Genomic DNA, 22,051 nt, shown 5'->3' with positions numbered 1-22,051 from the left:
AAAATACATAGAAATAACAGAAAACGCCGTAACAAACACATGATCCCGCCTCCTGCTCCTGCTTCAGGGTATTCTAACAAAACAAAAGGGAAACATCTCAATACTGCTTCCGTTGCCGCTTCGAAGACGACCTGTACGGAATCAACGGCCGCAAAACCGTCGACCGAAGACTTGGAGTCTTGGACCTAAGGCTCGAAGTCCGGGACCAGGAGTGCCCGATGTAATCATCTGACGAATGTGCTGGTCCATCGAAATCACCGAAGACCAACGAGGATCTTGGTGTGGACTCTAGCCCTGGGCTCGACAGTGGCCAGGATGGAAGGGGCCACGAGTCGGAGAAATTATGGCTGTCACCGTTGCCACTTGTATCTGCGTTGCGGTGAAGGCTGTGTCTGTATCTGCGTGCCGCCCAATTATCAAACCATGATTCGCTTCGCTTCGTGAGGATAGGTGATGCGACTTACAGAGTATCGGAGGAGGAGGGCGTTGGATCATTCTGCTTCGCCGGCTTTCGCGACAGGACTGAGCCCAGACCACTCCTATAGCGATGTTTCTTGATGACCGGCTTGTACGTCGTCGCTAAGCGCTCATGGTCTCCATCTGCCGTGTACAAATCAATAGAACCTAAACTGCCCGGCTTGGAGGACCCGTCCGAGGATTCAGATCGCCGGGTGCGGTAGTCTACCACTGTGTGTTGCTGATCCTTTTCGACACGGTCAAGATCCCGTATAAAGTCCACAATATGGCGGGTTGAGCCTTGTTCGTCCTGTAAGGTGCATTAATTCGGACTCGAGTGGACCAGATTCGTTAGAAGAAGTACTGTGCATACCTTTGCTTCCTTGGGCTGGAGAGCATTGCCCTGAGCGGGAAGGTCGCGGATGTAAGCAGCCAGATATCTCGTGGTGCCATCTTCGACTCTAGCGTCTCGAGGCTCCATCCTTAGACGACTTTTAGGAGGAACGCGTGGTGGGAGACCTGTGGGTTGATATGTTGCTACGTTCGGTACAGCGCTGGAAGCAGCTCTGATAGGTGTTGGCGAACGCGGTGGAGTTAGGCGAATGCGTATCGGGTCAGGCACGTCCAATATCATCTCCAAGCGTGATGATTTGTCATCTAGGCTTGAATTGGCGAGTAGACGTTGTAGTCGCTCTTCAGGCTCGTCCATCGGGATTTGCCATAGCATTTCGACATCGTTCTGCTCTGCTGTTGGAGTTCCGACTGTAGGTGTCGCCGGTGCTGAGACATCGCTGAAGTCTGTGAGATCAGGACACTCGTCGCTACCTGTCGACATGACGGAGCGCGCTGGTGAGCAGTCTGGGCCACTGCCTGGCATTCCGAAGATGCAGTCGGCAGGTAGAGAGTCCATCATATCATTGCAGCTGCCAAGCCTTCTGTACGTGTGCAAGACTTCGAGGCTTCGCCTGATGTGGTGCTCCTGCAGCACGAAGTCGACATTATACCTCCTGTAGCTTTGTGGTCGGTTGTCCAGCGTCCGGAGCGCGGAGTCAAAGTCACTCTCGGCCTGATCCAGCTCGCAGAGTGCAAAGTTCATATGGCCCATCAGGAAGAGAGTGAGAGGCAGAACCTCCTTCGTCGGCTGCGACTCACCCAGTATTGCCAGCGCTGGCGCGAAGTCGCCAAGGCGTGCACATATGAGCGCGGTATTGATCAGACACAGTGCTTGCTCCAGGTCCGACGTGATGCTTCGAGCTAAGCTTGCGAACGTATCCGCTGCAGCTTGCCAATCGAAGCCATAGTACAAGGTGATTGCATGCTCCCAGATATGTATTTGCTGCTCGGTGAGCCCGGTAGGAGTGGTTGGAGTCGGCCTTTTAGTGGATCCTTTGCGGCTGGGGTTTCGTGCAGGCACAGGGACACTGCGAGGGATTCTTCGTGATCTTGCTTCCATCATTGTTGTGTTGATTGAGCCAAGTAGCGAGCTGTTCGACGAAATGCGATTGTTTTGTTTCCCCAGCGGCAGTGAATGCTGCTGCAAGCGGGAATGCTCTTCTAGTCGATGGCAGTGTTCACAGAGTCGGCTGCTGTATGTTTTCCAGTCTGCACGACGTCCAGTCAGGTCGGTGTATCGGTGCATGAATATGCTTCGGCTTGCAGCATTGCCTGTTCCGTGCAATTGCTTCGAAGAAGAGAACGAGCACTAGCTCGAAAGCACGAAGGGACTGCACATTGCTTTTTGACCTGAGCCTACCTGGCCAGGTCGTCTGATGCATGTCATCTCACCTCATGTGGCTGCACCAAAGTGTGCGCAGTCGCTCCCGTCCGATGCGCAAGTGCACTCTGGTATAGGTCGAGAGCAGCCCATGAGCCAGCCAGAACGCCATAGTCTAAACGTGCGTTGGCTGCATTTTAGCTTTTGTGGCGGCCACGAGGCACTGATGCCACGACGAGCACTTCATATTCGGGCAGACCTGCGCTTTCAACAATCTCTATTGTCGAGAAAGAATCATGCAATATCTTGGCCATATCTTTCCAGTCGTTGTGGTTGACAACCAGCACAATCTGAGCCAGTGCCCCACTGCCGAATTGATCGACATACTCTCTGATCAGTGAAGACTGACGAGGGTAGCAGAACAACAACGTGTCTGCCAGTATCGCGTCGGGATGCAGAGATGTAGTGCTGGGTACTCTGAGCATACGATCCTCAGGGAGATATACAGACCGACAAGAAGGCACCTCAACACCATGTATCTTGATCTTGCCGTTCGTCTTCTGGTACAGCAGCTCTTCCAAAAGACCGGACCCACTTCCGACCTGCTGGAGTCAGCTGGTCTCGAACGCCAGAGGCGCATACATGATACATGTCGAAGTACTTACGCTAAGGACAAGCGAAGGCGTTCGTGGCAGCCGAGCTTCTCAAGTCTCGAGCAGTGTCGAAGAGATGCCACAGCAGACATCAGGAAACAGCTTTGGATCCTATGTGAGAGCGTGTAGGATTTGGCTGGCCATCCCTTGGAGCATGTGAAAGAACACGAAGCTTGCTGTGAGTCACAGTGGACTAGCATGCACGAAGTGAAGTCGTGAGGAGAAAGTGTTTCAGAGAGGCATATTGTGCTTTTGAAACGCTGTATTTTCTTGCTGTGGACGACGCGATGATGCAGAGCTCGTCAAGTCTCAGCTCCTCCAATGCAGGCTTTTATCACGCGACAGAGACCACATGCTATGCTTGTCGCCTGCCACTATGCGTGGGATGTCCTGCTCGGAGAAGCCTACGATGGGTCCACAGAGCCTCATCTGCATTGCAGTGCGGGTTCCATTCGCATCATCATCCATGAGCCATGTCAAAGTCGCGAGCACCGAAGATCGACGTGGACGACCGCCACACCTGTGGACATGCACCGCCTCAGTCTAGGTACAGTAAAGCCGAAAAATCGGTCTTGCAGACTTGCAGGTGCGGGACGCCAGCGAGGTCACATGTTGGCCGCATCGGGCGATCAAGCTATTGCATTGCAGAACATGTTGTTGAGATTCGACATTCTGACCATAGGAATAGGCGCTGGTACTACTCTATGTGAGTCTCCGGGTCAGGAACGCTGTTCTACTACTGAGGCGTTGGAAATCCTTCCTTGATCCCGGTCGTTGCGTGCCCTGCAACGGTGATTGGGGGCTGCAAAGATGACGCCTATGCCTGTTGAAGCTTAGGGCGCAGGCGCATCCGAGACTCCTCGGCTTGACCGATCGACCACATCCAACCAAGCCGTTCTACAGCATCATCACCACCGCCTCGTCGCACACGGCACACCTCTTTCAAAGTTGGCAGAGCATCGATACGCAACGCCTGGAACTGCACCCGCCTAAGCTACCGCCCCTGAAACACTCGAGCTGCTTGACGGTGGACATGCCGTTCAGGGCCGTCTTCCACAAGGCCCGCGAAGCCATGGAGCGTGCCGACAACCACTGGCCACCAAGATCTGGCCGCCGAGATGTATGAGACCGTGCTCGTGCCTTGTTCCTGTACGTCGCGCATCGAGCATAGACTTCGATGCGTTTCATGGCATGTATCAGCACACGTGTGCACGATTGCGATCGGGGACGTCTGTGAGAATATGCCAGCACCCATGGGAGAACGAAAAGCAAGCCGGAGCAAATACCCTTTCAGTACACAACCGACAGAAGCGCTTTCGTAACGTTACGACGAAGAGAAATCGAAGCTCATCTCATTCGAAGATCGCAATCGCACAGCGCGGCTCGAATGTACCGTGTCGCAATTTTTTGACGCACGGCAAGCAGCAGCCATGTGTGCGGACGCATCAGCAGCGCATGAACGCGATACAGAAAATACCCAAAGCTGGAAGTTTAAACTAATGCATGCATACAGTAGCTCTGTATGCAGCTCACCACTCAGACAAAGTGGCGCAGTGCTCTCAGCTTTGTTATAAGCCCCCGCAAGCCCGCTAGAGGCCTACTCTTCGACTCATCCTCTACGACACCTCATTCGCCGACCCTTCCTCCCCCTTCACCTTCACCTCCATCGTCCTCTATAAGGGTGCGCGCTCTAATTCAGTCGTTGATCGTTCTGAGACATATTACGTCGTTACTACTATTTCTTTTCTAGTCCATCTCATCACACCCGGAAACCGTCCATACATTGCATCGCTTACATCATCCATATTGTCGGGAACACAAACACCTCTCCACTTCTTACGATGCCGGTACAACTACTGCCGGCTTCGGCGCAGGCCTTCGCGCCTCGATCCGGTCCAGAGATTGTGCTCAATTCCAAGGTAGAGCCTTGGTTAACACAAACACTGAAGCGCATCAACCGGATAAAGCGGCCACTCAACAGCATACCCCAACACCACAGATGTCTTACCGAGACTCTTGGTGGAAGTAATGCGATCTGGACGCTGGCCTCGCTCATGCTACCAAAGGCACCCGATTCAGACCTACGAAAAGACTCAAATCCACTGATCGAGGCACTGTTCAACTACCAGCTGATCCACGTGGAGGCCTATGTTGTGCACGTAGACATGGTCTCACAGCACGAGGTTGCATTCAAGCTCACTCCAGAAACGATAGAATCGTTAGTCGAATACCACAAGGACATCTACTCGGTAGACGCCTCTGCGAGTACCTGGAGCTGGCCCGAGAAGGAAGCACAAGTCAAGAAGATGCAAGAGGAGTTTGTCCAGGCCACGAACAGGTTCGTGTTCCGCACTGGCGTCCGCGCACTCGAAGGTATTGAGGAGGATGGTGCTGGCGAGTTGCTGGAGGGTCGATCGGAAGACGTCAAAAGCTCAATCATGAACATGTTCCTGCCACTGCTTCCACCCCCACCGCGGATCGTGGACGTCATCCATCCAGCGCCAATCATGCCAAACGTCTCACTACCAGGAAACTGGTGGGGCCCTCAACAACACACAATGGCGCCTGCGCACCCACAGCCCGTGGACTCCTGGAAGGTTCTGCCCTCAACGCCGTCTCCCACGGCCACGACATGCAGCGACAACCAGTCCAACAGCTTCTGGCAGGATATGCACCTCAGCGCTGTTCAGCTCCCCTCGCCAACGCCATCGTTAAGCACGCCGTACACTTCAGCGCCATCGCATTACTACAGCTCACCGCAGTATGTACCCGCAATGCCAGCGCTGACCCTGCCAAGCTCGCTGCCACAACACTGTGGAAGCGACTACAGCATGGGCGGCTTCAACGACTTCGGCTGGAGTCAAAGCAACTTCGCACCGCAGTACGCCACCACGGTATGATAAGGGTTCTGATTACATACCGATATGGACCCACCCTTCTGTCGTTGAACGACCCCTTCTACCCCGCCGGGCTCTGGCCCTTCCCGGCTCCCTCAACTCACCCTCAACCTCTTGCTGGATGTTTCCAAGCCTGGTGCACACAGGTTTTCGCTTCTTCCCGAGATGATACCCACGATGACTCTTTTACGCGATGCAATGCGATGCGATGCGATACCCCGATGTTGATCATCATGACCTTTCTACCAACATCACAACCTAAAAGTGGGCATATGGACGGCGTTCCTCCTACCTCGTGTTTCCCTTTTTTTTTCTCCTCTCTATTGTTCGGATCTGGATCTGGGATTTAGCAAGCGAGCATTTGCAGTGGTTCCGTCTTTTAGCGAAGCGATCGGTGGTTTCCGGGAGGCAATGATGCGCATGCGCACACACATCAATCAAGACAGGACTTTTGACCTCGCGGTCTCTAAGGGGAAGATATTTGTTATGGGAGGAAACGAACATCTGGATTATGGTTATGCGTACATGCGAGGAAATTCTGGATGCTTTCACGACGACGTACTGGATACGGTCAATCCTTTCACTTCTTGGACGCCATGTTTCCCGCGAGGAGGGCTGCCTGGAAGCTCGGGTTCGTACACTCCGGTCTCGCTTCCTCATGCATCCAAGTCGATGGCTGAGGGTAGGCAGACAGCGGATACGACCTGTGGTTATGAGGGTACCTTCGGAGTGGGAACTCCGATGGAGATTTTCTCGATTGCACTGGTTGCGTTGAGCTGGAATGATCTCTCATCGGCGATATGGCTTTGAACGACGAACAGAGTCCTGGTTGCTCTGGAACCTAATATGACACTCCACACCACCACACAATATGGAACCTGGACGGTACACTTTCTGAGTCTGAGAGTCTGCGATCACTGCCTGGGACGCTGCATGGAATCACAGCACTATGCTATGCCCCTAGGCACATCGCCGAAGCTTGTTTCCGAACGCGAGTCGGGAGGAGGTAGACTTGCTTCGAGTGGCTCCCACAACAGAAAGGTTGGAGTTTCAAGGACTATGTTGAGAAAAGAGGAGGGAGCGACCTTCACTGGTGTCGGCTCCCCGATTCATTTCTGGTGGCTGTTTGGATGTGTGTGTCAGAATCTTTGATAGTGATCATCCTACCATCCTCCCCCAGCGGGAGAAGTCTGGCTGCGAGTTCAGCGGATGAGTGGATGTCCTGACTGGATTCACTGGTGGAATCTGGGAGGGATAACACCACCATGTCACAGCAAGGACTGTGGGTGGTGAGGGTACATAAACCGCCTCTATATTTCGTAGTGGAGTAATTGTCACTTGTTGAGGAGTGTTCAACTTTGGTATGTTTGGTGTGATGGTGCATGTGCTTAGCTGTGGTATGTTCAGCTATACGTGAGAGTATAGTGCCTTGTACATGAGCATGATGGGTGGTGCCGTTGATGTTGCCGGCATCGTTGCAAAGCGGCCTCTTCGTAAAGTCTAGACTCACGCGACAGCGGTACCTTGGTGACCACAATATGTCTGTGTATGGCATGTAGTTCGTATGTTTCGCATTTGCACATGTCACGCTCGGATGAGGCTGGAGCGAGGACAACGGTCAACGGTCAACGCGATGACGAGACGGGCCAAGGAGATGCACGTGCTGACTACCTGTACGTTGGACTGTTAACCTTGCGACGACAACATTGAACACGATGAGGTAGACAGGAGACAGGACCACCATCAGCCATGCCACCTGCCACTACGCCGACAGTCACTTCTCCCTCTGATGCGGTAAGCTGGCACCGAGACATTCAAGACATTGATGGAGCATATCGCCTGACATTGCTTGACACAGACGAGTCCGAGAAGTGCATCCGGCGCCATGGAGTCCTCCGTCCAGCGACCTCTCACCCCGCTATCATACCTCTCCTCGCCCGTGTCCGATCTGGCTGCGACATTGCATACTAGTAGCCAGGCCGCCGACGAAGCAGACGAGGCGAATGTCAGCTTCCTGCGCGACTCGCTCGAATCCTTAGACCAGGCCGCAGAGAGCACCAGCGCCTCCTCCAGCAGACACTCCCTATCGCGACCCGAACGCCAGCAAGACAATCAAACGGAGCATCACAGGCGACTGGACGCTCATATAGACACTGCGACTGCTGCCGTCCTGCAGGATACTGGCGATGACATTTCAAGGCGAGAACGGCTGCAGCGCGTGCTTGCTCGCCTGAACCGCATTCACGATCCATCGGGGTCTTCAGCTTCGGCGTATGGGAATAGGACACCGTCCCCGAACAGGCAGAGATTGTACGACTGGGCGCCTTCGCAGGAAGAGACAGGGCAGGCGGACGATAACGAGCTGCAGCAGATTCTGGCAGAGTTGCGACGCTCGCAGCCGGAAACACATCCCGACATTCTTCGTGTCTTGCGCCAGAGGCAGCAGGACGGACCGCAACAAAGAGATAGGAGTACAAACACTACAGCTGCAGCCACGAACCAGCACTCCGATGCGACAGATACGCGAGACCGACTGCGGGAACGAAGGAGGCGGGAGAACGAGTGGGTGAGTCTGCGAAGTCGGGCAGTGCTGCAGCGCGCACGACAGGAAAGCTCGCCTTCCGCCACGGAGAGGATGCTAAGATATGTCATGGAGCGGGAACGTAGTGGCCTGAGCGAGGAGGAAGAAAGAGCAAGAGGCAGTGCTTGGCTGAGTCCTGGAGCGGGAGGCGCAAGCAGTCGTGCTAGCAGCAGTGAACAACAGCGATCAGGGGGAGCATCTGCAAACAGAGACTCCTGGCCTCTGCCCCCGGCTGCTGGTGAGCTGAGAGCGAGGACATTGCAGGAAAGGGCAGAAGTCATGCAGCGAAGGTACATGGCTGAGAATGCGGCTCCTCGACTTCCAAGGATATCGACACCGCCTGTGCCTGCGACGTCGTCTACCCCCAATACTTCCTCGCAGTTTCTGGAGAATGCACTGAAGTATTTGAATCGGCTGCGGTCGTGTTGTCGGTATGAGGAAGCGCTCTCTGCAGCTATGGATCATGGACTGGCCACGAAAGAGTTCTTTGCGGATAAGCACGACGATTTCGTGATGGACCTTGAAGAACTCGAGCCTCTTCCTGCTTCATCTTGGTTACAGCCAGGGAGCGTTTTCGAAGGACATCAGCATGCGACAAGTGGCAATGCCGGCCTCCTGCAATCACCATCGAGCAGCTCTTCCTCCCACGCAGTCGAGCAAATCAACCCGCACTATCGCAACCAGGGCATCACATCGACAGGATTTGACCACCCTCCCGGCTCGACACGAGTACAGCCTTTCGACGCTACAAGACCGTGGCTATCCCACCAATTCACACCACCTTCCCTGCATCCTGCGAGCGCCCTTTTCACGAAACCTCCCGAGCCCTCTCACGACCACTGGCCAGTGCGCGTCACGATCCACAGCATAGATGCCGAGAAAATGACCCTGCAGGGCACAATGGAAGCGTACGACGTCCCACAGCACCCCGCCAGCGTCTCAATTCTCAACTCCGCCGAACGGCCCAAGGCCGGCAAGAAACACGCCCCGATCACGACCTTCCTCGAAGGCCACATTATCGACCTCACAACCCACTCCTTTCTCACCCCAAGCGCTAAGGACACCCAACGCTTCGGTCCCCACCCCACCGCACCGCAGAACGCCACGCCTTACACGACCCTCTCCGACACAATCTCCTTCCCCTCCGCCAACGCGCATACAGCCGCCTCAAACTGGCGGAAACTCCCTCCCTTCAACTCCCTCTCTTCCTCCGAAGAAATGGCCCGTCTATTACTATCGAAGGGCCGCATGGACGCGATCCACCAGGAATACATTTTCATGCGCTGGAAGGAACGATGTTTCGTCCATGGGAAAGAGGACTCATGTACAGAGGCGGAGAGACAGGGGGATCAGGATAGGGGCCATGGGTTGACGATTAGTGGGTTCTATTATGTTAGCATGCGGAGGAGTGATGGGAGTGTGGAAGGGCTGTATTTTGATCCCATGAGTACGCCGTATCAGTGTCTTAGGTTGAAGGGGGGTGGGGGGGAGAGGGGGTGGGTGGAGGTTGAGTTACGGTGAAGAGGGGATGGTGGTGTTGCATTGGGTGGGATATATGTTTGTCAGATTAGGATCTGTGGAGGTTACAGCGTGTAGCATGCACCATTGCATTTTTAGGTGTGGAGGTGAGGGAAGTGAAGTGGTATGTACGACACTCATGAATGGATATGGCATATTGACATCAAGTCTCTCTTCAACTCGCTCGAGGCAGCATATCGACGAATCGCAATAACACGCACCATCAGACAATGCCAGCTCGAACAAACTGACGCAAAAGGACATGAAATAGCAAAAAGAACAACCACCACAGGTTGAATGGCTAGGCATCTTCCCTCAACTACCTGCTGATGCTAGCTTGCGTCCGAGGCTGGTGGAATAGTCACTACCACTCACGCATAGAGGGGAAGCCTTGTGCCATTCAACCTGTGGCGATTGTCGGGAGGTTTAAATTTGAGTATCTATGTATACACTCACAGGAACGGGTGGAGTCGAGGATACCTCCCGTCTCATTGTCCAACTATGGCTAATCGAGATGGTATGGCTAAGCCTAGCGAATATGCAGAAAGCAAAACGAACAATCGTCACAGATCGAACACGCGCGCCGGTCATACCACAAGTATATGACGGCTTCCACACGCCTGCAAATTGGCCCGCGAGATTTACCGCCTGCCCCTGCGGCGTGAAGTCTGAGCCGCTTGGTCCGTGATGAGACACGACAGGTATCAAGAAGGAATGAACGTGAGTACTTCCAACGAATCAGGATGCTTTTGGCTGCTGACGTGTTCCAGGAACATCTCCCTTGACATCCATGGCTATCGCACGGATCAGCTATCACACCGGCCTTTGACTCACAGTTGCAAAACATTTGGTCAGTAACAAAGACGTTACGGAGGCAAAAAGCGGAACACTCATCACAGGTCGAACGACTTAGGGCGCTCGACTTGCAGTCTGATGACGATCATCATCGCGTGGCAATGACGACCAGCCCTACCACTCGCCCACGTAGGACAAGGGATGCCGTTCAACCTGTGACGACTGTCGAGAGGTGTTGCAATTTGAGAAATCTATATTGTCACAAACCTCATTGCCGCGTGATCATGTGAAAAGCTAACTTCGATAGCGCACGCACCACCAATGTGACGAGGATATGGGATGGCGATGGCGGTACTCAAAGAATTGATGCCATGCTCGCTGGCCAAAGCGTCAGCGACCAAGACAAAACAACGAGCCAAAAGGAGAACAACCATCACAGGTCGAACGACTTGGGCCCAACCACACAGCGCCTCAAACGATGACAACCGTCATCGAATGGGAATGACGGTCAGATCTTCCACTCACCTACCAGTGGCAAGGGGAACAGTTCAACCTGTGGTGATTGTCCAGCGATGGTGACAGTGAGCCAGTACCTATACCTCCATCACCGCCCGCAGCAGATAGGAAGATAGCCGGACGATGTGCAAAAGATACGTTTACGTCGGAAAAGGAACAGTAGATGGAACAACGACCACAGGCCGAAGGGTCCGGCAGAGTATGACCTGTATCACAACGCCTTTCGTCGTCGCGGCGCAGGTCGTGCCCAACCACCCACCCACCGAGGAGTGGAAATGCCATTCAGCCTGTGGCGATTGTTGAGAGACACTGGATTTGTGGGAGTCTATATACCTAGTGGCCATACTCATGGTCCATTGTCTCCAGACAACAGGTCTAGGAGCAGCGCTAAGCATGTGACTGGTAGGGTTCGATATGCGAAGAGATGTCGCACGGACGTCAAGGCTTACTTGTGGAGAATCTCAGACTATTTCATGCATTCATATTCTGTCCTGGAATCATGGAAAGGCAGACTGTAGTCGGCATCATGGTTACGAATGCCGGCAGGCTTGAAGGCCCCAGGAGTGCGCCACATCAAGATGCAGTTAATCTCAAGATGTGGCCATGTCGTTACGGATAATGCCATATACGATTCGAGCAGTATGAGACGATGCAAACGTTACACACAGATTTGAGAAGCACCTTTCATGCACATGAGAGCAATACAAACCGCCCGCGTATAGAAGACAGCAGGCGACGTATGTAGATCAGGCCATACAATGCTCTTGCCCGGACGCACGTGAAGAAAGCTGTGTATGTCGATTCGTTTGTGATGACATACGGGGGTTGCGGTATACTGTGCGATACGTGTACTGCAGTATAGTCAGTCCCAAGGGTCTGGCGAGTGATGCTAGGATCCGCTGCGGATCCTGTCGTGATCGGGGCCATGGATACGAAGCATGTGAATACTGAATTTGTAAGTGAAGTGTCATCCTACTTGGCGTGTCCCACGTGCTCAACAATTTACGATCACTGACTTCGTCTCATCTCATAGCTCTACATCATCGTCCCATCGTCGTCAATCGTCCATTCATACACACCCACTCATAAAATCCGCCGCAAAATCCGAAAACGTCCCCTGCACCACCGGCACCCGAGGTCCCATCACTCCTCCCTCACCCAACTCCAAACCACCACCACCACCACCACTGTTCACCACCACCCCTTCCCCCTCCACCCTTCCAAGACTCCTCTCAATCCCCACCATCCTCTTCAACGTCTCCAGCAACGGACCCCCGTGCTCAAACCCCATGACAATCGAACATCTCACAGCGATAGCAGCTAGCCACTTTCGCCCTTCTTCATCTTCCTCGGGATTCTGCGTGTTCTGCTTGTTTGCCTGAGGGTTTGCGCATGCGCCTGCTACGATCACGGCCCAGAAGAGAACGCCGGCCAAGTGGCCCCAGCAGTCGCTGAGGTTTGTGCAGACTAGGGCGGATTTGATGAGGAGGTGCCAGCTCATGTTTTCTGGTGTGGGGCTGGTGGAGCGTGGTGGTGGGTTCGTGGTGGGATTTCTGGTGGATGCTGCGGTGAAGCCGCCGAGTTCTGCTGCTGCTTTGGAGAAAGGTACTTCGTTCGCCAGCGCGTAAGCATAAACAAGCCCAACCAACCGCACCGCCTCGAACTGATACCTCTCGCTCGCGTTCTTAAAGTCGTCCGGTCGATCCTCCGCCGGTATTGTGGCAAAGATCGCGTCCCGATGAGTAAGAACGCTATTCGTGGACTGATCCCAGGATGCATTGACGTGTATGGGAGTCAATGGACTTATGAAGGAGGCATCAGATCGACGTACGTAGCTATTGGTCAGCAGTCGTAATGACTCCAGCAGCTTATGTGTCGGATGCTCGGGAGGGATTGATCGGGTTATGGTATGGTAGCCGGACATTCTGCAGTAGATTGGGGATTCTGGCAGTTGACGTAAGTCGGTTCCAGGCTTTGCGCGTTTTTGTGCGGCGAAGGTGACGAAGTCTGCATGTGGCTCGGTTTCTCGTAGGGCGGATATGAGGTACATTACCCTACTGCTTGTTAGTCTGACGATGTCATCACAAGAAACCTGTGCCTACATTGTTGATAATACAGCCAGCTCTCCATCGACACCAAGATATTCCAGTCCTCCTCTTCTGCGAATCATCTGATGGAGACCTCGCTGATGTACCGACATGGTCTGATCATCACCACCCATGACCTCGCTATTCAGGAGGTGGAGCACGGCTACGATTGTGGCGTCTGCCGCTTGCTGTTTCGGATCTGCGAGAGCATCGTTAATCATCGATATGACCTCTGTACGCACTTTGATGCCATCTGTCGAGCCGTAGCGTAGTCTCTCGTGGGGGGCCTGCAAGCCTCTCATCATGACGTCGTCGTGTGAGGATGATATGCAGATGGTGCTCAGGAAGGCATGTTTTGCCTTGAGAAGGCTGGGTACCCAATGTGCTACGATGCCGCGACTGCCAAATTTGCGACTGCCTGGTATATCGTTAGCTCGCGAGCATGCTTCGTAGATTGTGATGCTTACAGCTCCACTTCAGTTGTTCTACATCCAAGGATGGATCCGAAAGTGTCGGCCATGTGTTAAAAGGGTTCAGCGAGCTTCCAAGACGGGCTACTGGCATGGGCACATCTCCTGCTGAGGTACGCAAGTAACGTGAATTGTTGAAGCCTCCAGCAATGCCTCTCACCAAAGGGGTTTCATCATCTGCAAATCGAATGACTCTACGTGGTGTCGTCCGGGGCAACTCGGACGCCGGATTGACTTCTTCTGCGGCATTCGCTGAATGTTGAGTACCATTAGATATTACTGGAACCTGAGATGCCGCTGGAGGGCTGGCGGAGCTTTGCAACGAGTCTGAGACTGTTCCTGCTTTGAAAATAACGCCAGGGGCGCTGGGGTTCTCAGACCGTGCTGACGATTGAGACTGCGGTCGTTTGCGTTTCCCGCTGCTGTTGGCACTTCCAGTGGCACGGACATCAGTGCTTCCCGGCTTTCGTCTCTCCTTTGACAGATAGTCATTCATGACATGTTTGCGGTTCTCTCGCATCTGATGCTTATCCTTGAGCTTATCTGGGTTGTCGACCACGAAGAATCGCAAAGAGGTCGTGTTAGATGTTGGAGCACCTTGAGTCTCGCATTGCCTCGATGCTCGCGACTGCTTCTTTCGAGTGGCGTTGGTCGTCCTATTCGCAAGCTGGCCTTGGGAAGTCGGCACATATGCGCTGTCCTTACTCTGATTTGTCGAAGCTTGTGAATCTGGCGACGTGCTGTTCATGGGTGGGTCTACACGAATGAGTGTGGCGGCCTGCGTGTTGGTCGTGCTATACAGCGGCACCGCTATCGTGGCGTACGGGCTTGTTTGCAAAGGTGCCATGGCTGACAGGACAGCGCCTGTACAATAGAGATGCTTCTGCAATTATGGCGGATACGCCTCCAGACCTGTCGGCGCTGACTATGCTCCGAATGCTACGTCTTCGAAAAGATCGAGGCGGCGCCAAGTACGCAAGGGATCCACGTTGCACTTCTTTGCATTCCTCTGACTGAAACTGGGTAGTGATATACAGATCTCATCGAAAGTGGTTGACCGGTCGAGGCTGACTGCTCATGCAATGCGACTGTGCAGGGAGTGGGAAAACAAACTGTAGAAGTTCCTAGATGTGCTGACGTGAACCAGAAGTGTGTACAGCAAGTCAATGAAGATGATGTCTTTTGGTTTGAGCTCTACTAATGCCTTGCAGAGTAGATCGAAGGGCGGAACTTCTCTCATCTCGGCCAGGAACAATTCGCCTGTTTTTGTGAAGTGGGCATCCACGGGTGTGAGGGCGGATCTGCACACCGTTATACTCGGTGACGATAGTCGCCTTTTACGAGAAGACGTCGGGCAAGCCGCAAAGCAGCGGTCTGTCTGTGGCGATGTTCATGCTTGTGTCGTGGGACAAGGTCTAGCGCGAAGCTATATCTCCAAATAATTAAAGTGTGAGACAGCGACAGGGGTGGGAACGTTAGATACGCTTCTGTAGTGCAATCCTATAGTAACCGTATTCTGCCTTCCTATACGCCCTATATACCTTACTATCGCCGTGTTTACGATATATAGCCTTATATCGTAATCCTAGGAATTATTAGCGCTATACCTTACTACTACTAGCCTTACCGTTACTACCCTATAGCTCCGCTTACCTCTAAAGACAATACCTATATTACCTTACTTATTGAAGACGGCTTATCTATAGATAATATCTAGTATTACTTCTGTCTATATAATAGAGAATTAAGAGCTATAATTAGAAGGCGTATCTAGTAATATAGAGCTACTAACGTAAAGCACTAGTAAGCTAGGAACACTAGTAAGCTAGGAATTTTGTCTTAGTATATTACGGTTCACTACTACCGTAACGTCGCGCCGCGGCTCTTCCCCGCGTACTAGCGCCTTAGCGCTTCCCTATATATCTCGCGCGCTTCGCGCCTCTCTTTCGTAGCCTTACCGAATAACGCTTGTTTTATAGTAACCCTATACTATCGTCTTATAGATCACTACCCGTAATAGTTTGTTTGGTCTTATAAGCGGCCTATTTAGTTAGGCTAGTAGTTATAATCAAATCGTACTAGTAAAGTACGCGTTAAGGTAGGTCAAGTTTACTATAGTTACTAACCGTCGAGTCGCGCGTATAGGCGTATTAATAATAACTATAGTCGCGTAAACAAGCGTATTAGTTAAGTCAATAGATCACCTCTCTCCTTCGCGTAAAACGCGCGCCTCCCTACTCTTATAGGGCCCTTATATACCTACTAAGAGAGCAGTCTTATCTACTACGTAATAGTATAATATAGCTATACCCGGTAGTACTACTAATAGGGTGCTCTTACCTAAGTAACCTCTTTATCTAGATCTTAGTAAGTATAAGCGTTAGTCGCTCGTACGCGCTAAGCTTTTCCTAACCGTATCTACTAAAACGTAGACACTCGATAACCTAGGTATCGATACCGCCCTAGGTGCCTTCCCTTCCGACGACGACTCGAACGTATTCGCCGCCGAATAATAAGAGATCGAGAAGGACCTACTACCTAAAGAATAGTAGTTTACCTTAACCTCCGACCCTATTAACTTCGTACAATTCCTCGACGAAGAATAGATCTTAGAAGAAGGAGGAATCAAGGTATATAAGATTATAGAGTCAAGAGATAATATATCTATATAAGATAGTAAAACTAATAATATACGCTAACCTAAGGAGTAGATAATCGCCTTAGAGTATACTACTATTAAGAGCCTAGCCGAGTTCGCGACTCGTACTATAGTATACCCGGAGATTATATTTCACCTCGTTCGCTAGATATAGTTAGACTTTATTACACTTTTTAACTAGGTCGAGTCCCTAAAGAAGGCTAATAAGGTTATATAGCGTAAGTACGCCGATATAAAGAAGAAACGTAATATCGTATCCGAGAGTCTTAGTTAACTCGAAAAGGATAAGGATGTTAAGGGCCCTTTATATTCTACTTTAATAAATACTAGAAGTATAAGAGTTAGATATAAGACCTTAAGGAAGCTAATTAGCGCCTCTAATAGGATAACGATACGCTCTTTAGATAGGTCGAGGAGTCGTAGGTAGGTATATTACCTAAGGACATTAAGGCTCTATCTAAGCGTAATTAGGCTCTAAATAAGGAGGTAGTAGAGCTAAAGGCTTAGCTAGTAGCTAAGGACACGAACGGTACTAGTAATACTAGCGGTACTAACGGTAATAATAATAATAACCGTAGTCGTTAGGTCCGCGTCTACTTTCCTCGTCGTAACGGTGTTTTACAATTACCTACGCCTCCTACTTAGTAGGACCGTATAGGTAGAGGTACCCGACGAGGAGGTAGTAGAGATAGTGGCAATAACGACGGAGACAACTCTAATAATAATAAGGGTAGAGATAATAGTCGACTACGCCGCTACCTACGCCGTAACTCCTTACGATAAGAACGCTAGGGCATACCTAGTAGTACTTTTAGGGTAACTAGTAATACCGCCGTTAGCTAGTTCACTACTATCGAACCCTCCGTTAATATTATATATACTAATAAGTTAGTTAAGGATCTAGAAAGTAAGGTCGATAATAAGAATATAAACTTTGACCGTTAGCTCGATTAGCTAGAGATTAAGCTGTCCGTAATATAGTTCTAGACTATCGAGGACGGACTACGCTATATCCTTAACTACCTCGACGGGTACCCGTGCTAGCTATACAATCCGCGAGTACCCTCTAAGCGTACTAAGCGCAATTACGTTAACCTCTTTAAGTCTATCGATAGGATAATCTAATTCCTTATCGATCGGTATAGTAAGAAGGACGTCGTAGGCAAGGCCTTCTAGAAGCTCTAGGTCTTATAGTAGGGTAAGAACGAGTCATTTTCTATCTTTATCGCTAAGTACGACAAATAGCGTAACTTATACGACCTGTTAGCTAAGACTAATTACCGCCTACTCGAGGGTAAGCTTAACTATAAATATATAGAGGCACTACCTATAGAGACTAAGGACCGCGAAGACTTAGTCGACCTATACTATAAGCTCGAAGCTAAGTTCGAGCGCCTAAAGTCAAAGACCCTAGCTACACTACGACTATCTCGTAGTACTAGCGGTAGTAATAGCGGTACTAACGGTACTATACCTACCGCGCCCGGCGTAGCCTAAGGTTTAGGCCTTAAGCTATACGCTTAGATACCGCGCGAATTTAAGGAACTTAAGAAGCTCGAGCCTAAGGAGAAGGCTAGTATTATCGTAGTAGGCGGTTATGTCCGCTACCGCCGTATAGACTATAACTTATACTCGCTAGACTACCCTATTAAGTAGTATAAACGCCCTCCGCCGCGCGTAAATACTAGCTCTATAATATAGACACTAGCTAATCCTTAGTAATATAGAAATAGCTAGACTAACGCTTAAGTACGATAACCGTTAGTCCTACTTACGAATATAATACTAAGAAGGAAATATAGCGAGATACGGTAATATAAGGACTAGAGTACGCTTTACGTATATTAGTAAGCTCTCTAATACCGCCTATTATACGAGGGGCACTAAGGCCGAGAGTGTCTCCTTACCTTATAATGCCTAGTAGTATAGATAGTAATTAAGCTCTTACCTTCCTTAATTATAGTACTACCTCTTAGTATATAAATTCTATATACGCTCGTATATATAATCTTCTTCGACTCTAGGAAGAGCCTCTTTAATTAGGACTAGCTAATAGCGGCTCCGCTAACGAGCTTATTACCGAGTCTACGTACTTTCCTTTTAATATCGGCGGCTACGTCGAAATCCTTAGCTACTATTTAGTAGAATTACTAGAGTAGAATATCGTGCTCGGCTCTAGTTAGTTCGTAGACTACAAACTAGAGGTATAATAGGAGAAGGGCATTATAATAATAAATTATTTGAAATGCCGTACCTATAAGGTAAACTAGAGGTCTAATAAGTACCTAATAGTATAGTCTATTAACTATCTAGCTACGCTAGTACTATTAGGTAATTATCGACCGCCGATAGTAGAAGATAACCCCGACGAAGTCACCGCTCCTACGCTATCGTTACCTAAGTATATACCCTAACTATAGTTCTATACGACGTTCGAGGACGAAGAGGATAACTTCCGTACGTATCCTTAATAACCGCTACCGGTAGACGGCGTTAAGACGTTAAAGCGACCGTACCGATATACAAAACAAAAGTAACGAGTTGTTAAACTAGAACTAGAGATCGATATCGTAAATATCTCCGCGGCCTACGTAGTAAAACTAGCTCGTAAGAAAGGAGCGGAAGTCAATATAATATAGATTTAATTACGACGCCTTATCGAAGGGCCTCTATTACTAAATACGGCGTATTCGATAGCGCGTATCGAGAGTAACTTAGGAACGTATAAAGCAACTGTCCGTACCGGATGCCTATCGAGATATATAGCTCTAAAGCTAGCCTGTCTCGAGGTTCTAGTCATCCCGTTTCTATAGCTTAGCTACGGCCCTAAGCCCCCTTCTAGACTAGCCGAAACTTAGCTAGAACATCACCTGACTTAGATTATAAGCTATACTAGTAATTTACTACAAACCTACTATATACCCTTAACGTATACAGCTCGCGTAACATATAGAACACTTATAAGACCTTACGCTATAACCTAAACGGCCGCCCGCTAGTCCTCTTGAAAAGGAGAAGGCGAACTAGAGACATAGACTCTAGACTAGAAGCCTAGCTAGCGAGCATTAAGTAACTTATAAGGGAAACCTACGCCTACTAAAAACAGACATAAAGTATACTACTACTAAGCTAGTAACAATATAGCTAGTAATAATAGCTAAACTAGTAATAGCTATAGTAACCGCGACTATAAATATAGGGTAAGCCTCCTCTCCGGGTTATCTAAACCTCTATATAGAAGGACCTCTATAAAGAGGCTTAAGAGATACTTAAAGTAGATAAGCGCCTAGCTAGGGCGTATAAGAACACAATCGCCTAACTCCTCGGAGCCCTTAAAGTACTCGAACATTAGATCCCGAGAGTAATCTAGTAGGTAATATAGAAAGCTACTACCTAGTATACTCCTATATAGGTAAACGTAGTAGCTAGCTCCCCTAACCTACGGACCTAAAGGACAAATAACGCTATTAGGGTGTACGTTACGGACCCGGAGGAGAAGCGAGAGCTAGAGGGCCTAATAAGTAAGGAGCTAGTAGATAGGATTGGCTAGAAGGAGATAGTAGGAGCTAAAATCGAGCCTAGAGGAGTAATACGCCTCTTTATAGTATAGGAGACAGACCGACAAAAGCTCGAGACCCTTAAGGACTAGATAGTTAAGGTAGCGAGGTCGGTAAAGGTCTCTTACTAGTAGTTTACGGTAATAGCCTATAGGGTACTAAGGACCTTTAGGGTAGAGAACGACCTTGCCCTACTCTAGATAGAAACTAGAACACCTTACCGGGAGTACGCTTTACTAAAGTAGCGTAGCTAAATAAGAACGTCGAAGCTACTAAGACGTACTCCTCTCTAATCGTCTAGATAGCTACCGCGGAACAAGCGAACTAGGTCCTAGAAGGAGGACTATTCTAGTAATACGAACGCCTCGACACGGAGATATATAAGAGTAGCTATAGAGTGCTCTAATGCTTTAACTACTAACAATACGGCTATATCGCGCTAAAGTGTACCGAGAAGACCCCTAAGTACCTATACTACGTAGGACCGTATTAGGGGGAATAATACCTACGGGAGGAATCGAGGTACGCTTACTACGGCCGTAAACACCCGGTGTACTCGAACTAATGCCCTATAAGGATAGTAGCGCAAGAAAAGGCCCGCTAGGCTAGGGTAATAAATCCGGCGAGGTACTCTATACTAACGCTCGGTAATTCCTAGTATAGAGGATTCGAGGCCGTAAAGAGGAAAAGGATAGACGAAGCGACACAAAATATATAGTAGAGCACTTACCTACCGCCGGGACGCCTAAGGGGGCTATAGAGGGCGGCAAATAAAGCTAGATAGATACGAATCTTCGGGCACCCCCTAACGACCGAACGCTAACTAACCTAATAGGATAGCGCAATAAACGAAGGAGCTATATAGCTAACGAGTACTCTAATAGACCTTATCCTAGCTAGTACGTAATACTAATATAAGCTAACCTTACTATTATATAGTATAACGTTAATAAAAGTAAGGATAAGGTTTAACTCTACTTCCTCTAGGGACTCGACGACTAAAGGTATTATATCGTAGCGATATAAGAGCTATAGCTAAACCTATATACTCGAAGACCTACTACCTATACCGACCTACGGTACTATATAGCTATCGAGGGAGGTATAGGCTATACCCTAAGGACATATATATACGTTAGTAAAGTATTACGTATAGACGCCTAGAAGGTAATCTCGTACCCGGAAGGGAGTTAAGGAGACATTACGACTATTCAAATCACTACGAGTTAAGGACCTATCCGGATATATAACGTCTATAACCCTCCTCCTTAGGGAAGAACGAGTAGAGACCTCGGCACGCTAGTACGACTTGACTAGGTACTCGACTAAGGGGATATAAACTATATCCTCCTAGGCGACTTTAACCTCTACTACCTAACGTAGGGTCTAGAATTCACCCCCCCCCTTACGTATATCTAGGTAGTAAGCTCCTAGAGATTACGGAAAGTAGGGATATAGAGCTCGTAACCCTAAAGGGTATAGAGACGTAGAAGGCAAGAACAAGCGCGAGTACTATCGACCTATACTTTCTATCGAGGGACGTAGTAATAAGGCTAGTAGAGTATAGACCTAACCTTGCCCTAGAGGTAGGGTTAGAACACATCCCTATCTAGATAATAATAGCGACGGGGATAGAAGAGGAGCTTCGGGGTAAAAAGCGCCTTAACTAGAAAAAAGCTCCCTAGGAGGAGATCTAGAATCTACTTAAATAGTACCTAAATAACACTAGTATCGGGGAGACGGAAGCCGAGCTTAATAGTACGGCAGAATAGATAACAACGACGATATAGTAGGCGGCCGAGGAATATATACTAGAACTAAGGCCCTTAAAGTACTAGAAGCCCTTCTAGACCCTAGAGTACTTAGCTAAAGTTAAGGACGTAAGGAGGGTAAGGCGAAAATAGACGAAGGAGTAAAGCTAAGAAGCGTAGGACGAGTACTAGGAAGCAAGTTAGGCAAAGAAGGCCTAAATACGACGAGATAAGCGATAAGACTAGAGGGTAACTATAGGTCTTATAATAGAGAACCCGGAGTAGATATAGCGGCTTATAAAGTAGATAAGGGCCGGAGACGGAGATAGGACACTACACTTCCCCCTAATCTAGGATACGATAGGTATAATATAGATAATACTAGAAGGGAAGGCGA

At 49.8% G+C, this 22,051-nt stretch overlaps 5 protein-coding genes across 5 annotated transcripts; 2 read left to right on the top strand and 3 right to left on the bottom strand.

Annotated features, from left to right (window-relative positions):
• Positions 1 to 460: 460 nt before the first annotated feature.
• On the bottom strand, positions 461 to 2,095 carry CLAFUR5_00552 (uncharacterized protein; the record flags this gene model as incomplete). Its single annotated transcript, XM_047899700.1, has 2 exons — positions 461 to 766; positions 830 to 2,095. The coding sequence occupies 2 exons, from the start codon at positions 2,093 to 2,095 to the stop codon at positions 461 to 463; spliced, it is 1,572 nt and encodes a 523-aa protein (XP_047755709.1).
• Positions 2,096 to 2,367: 272 nt separating this feature from the next.
• On the bottom strand, positions 2,368 to 3,023 carry CLAFUR5_00551 (uncharacterized protein; the record flags this gene model as incomplete). The annotated part of the gene is made up of 2 exons (XM_047899699.1): positions 2,368 to 2,764; positions 2,836 to 3,023. The coding sequence occupies 2 exons, from the start codon at positions 3,021 to 3,023 to the stop codon at positions 2,368 to 2,370; spliced, it is 585 nt and encodes a 194-aa protein (XP_047756237.1).
• Positions 3,024 to 4,664: 1,641 nt separating this feature from the next.
• CLAFUR5_00550 (uncharacterized protein) lies at positions 4,665 to 5,723 on the top strand (the record flags this gene model as incomplete). The annotated part of the gene is made up of 1 exon (XM_047899698.1): positions 4,665 to 5,723. One exon carries the CDS (start codon positions 4,665 to 4,667, stop codon positions 5,721 to 5,723), a length of 1,059 nt encoding a protein of 352 aa, XP_047755707.1.
• A 1,746-nt stretch (positions 5,724 to 7,469) lies between these two features.
• Positions 7,470 to 9,822, top strand: CLAFUR5_00549 (uncharacterized protein; the record flags this gene model as incomplete). Its single annotated transcript, XM_047899697.1, has 2 exons — positions 7,470 to 7,514; positions 7,579 to 9,822. The coding sequence occupies 2 exons, from the start codon at positions 7,470 to 7,472 to the stop codon at positions 9,820 to 9,822; spliced, it is 2,289 nt and encodes a 762-aa protein (XP_047756833.1).
• A 2,377-nt stretch (positions 9,823 to 12,199) lies between these two features.
• CLAFUR5_00548 (uncharacterized protein) lies at positions 12,200 to 14,534 on the bottom strand (the record flags this gene model as incomplete). Its single annotated transcript, XM_047899696.1, has 3 exons — positions 12,200 to 13,184; positions 13,233 to 13,635; positions 13,685 to 14,534. The coding sequence occupies 3 exons, from the start codon at positions 14,532 to 14,534 to the stop codon at positions 12,200 to 12,202; spliced, it is 2,238 nt and encodes a 745-aa protein (XP_047756834.1).
• Between the last annotated feature and the right edge of the window lie 7,517 nt (positions 14,535 to 22,051).

The sequence above is a fragment of the Fulvia fulva genome, chromosome 1, assembly GCF_020509005.1.
Source record: "Fulvia fulva chromosome 1, complete sequence".
Taxonomy (NCBI): domain Eukaryota; kingdom Fungi; phylum Ascomycota; class Dothideomycetes; order Mycosphaerellales; family Mycosphaerellaceae; genus Fulvia; species Fulvia fulva.
Note: the sequence above shows the minus strand (reverse complement) of the source record. Positions and strands in the feature narration are given on the sequence as shown.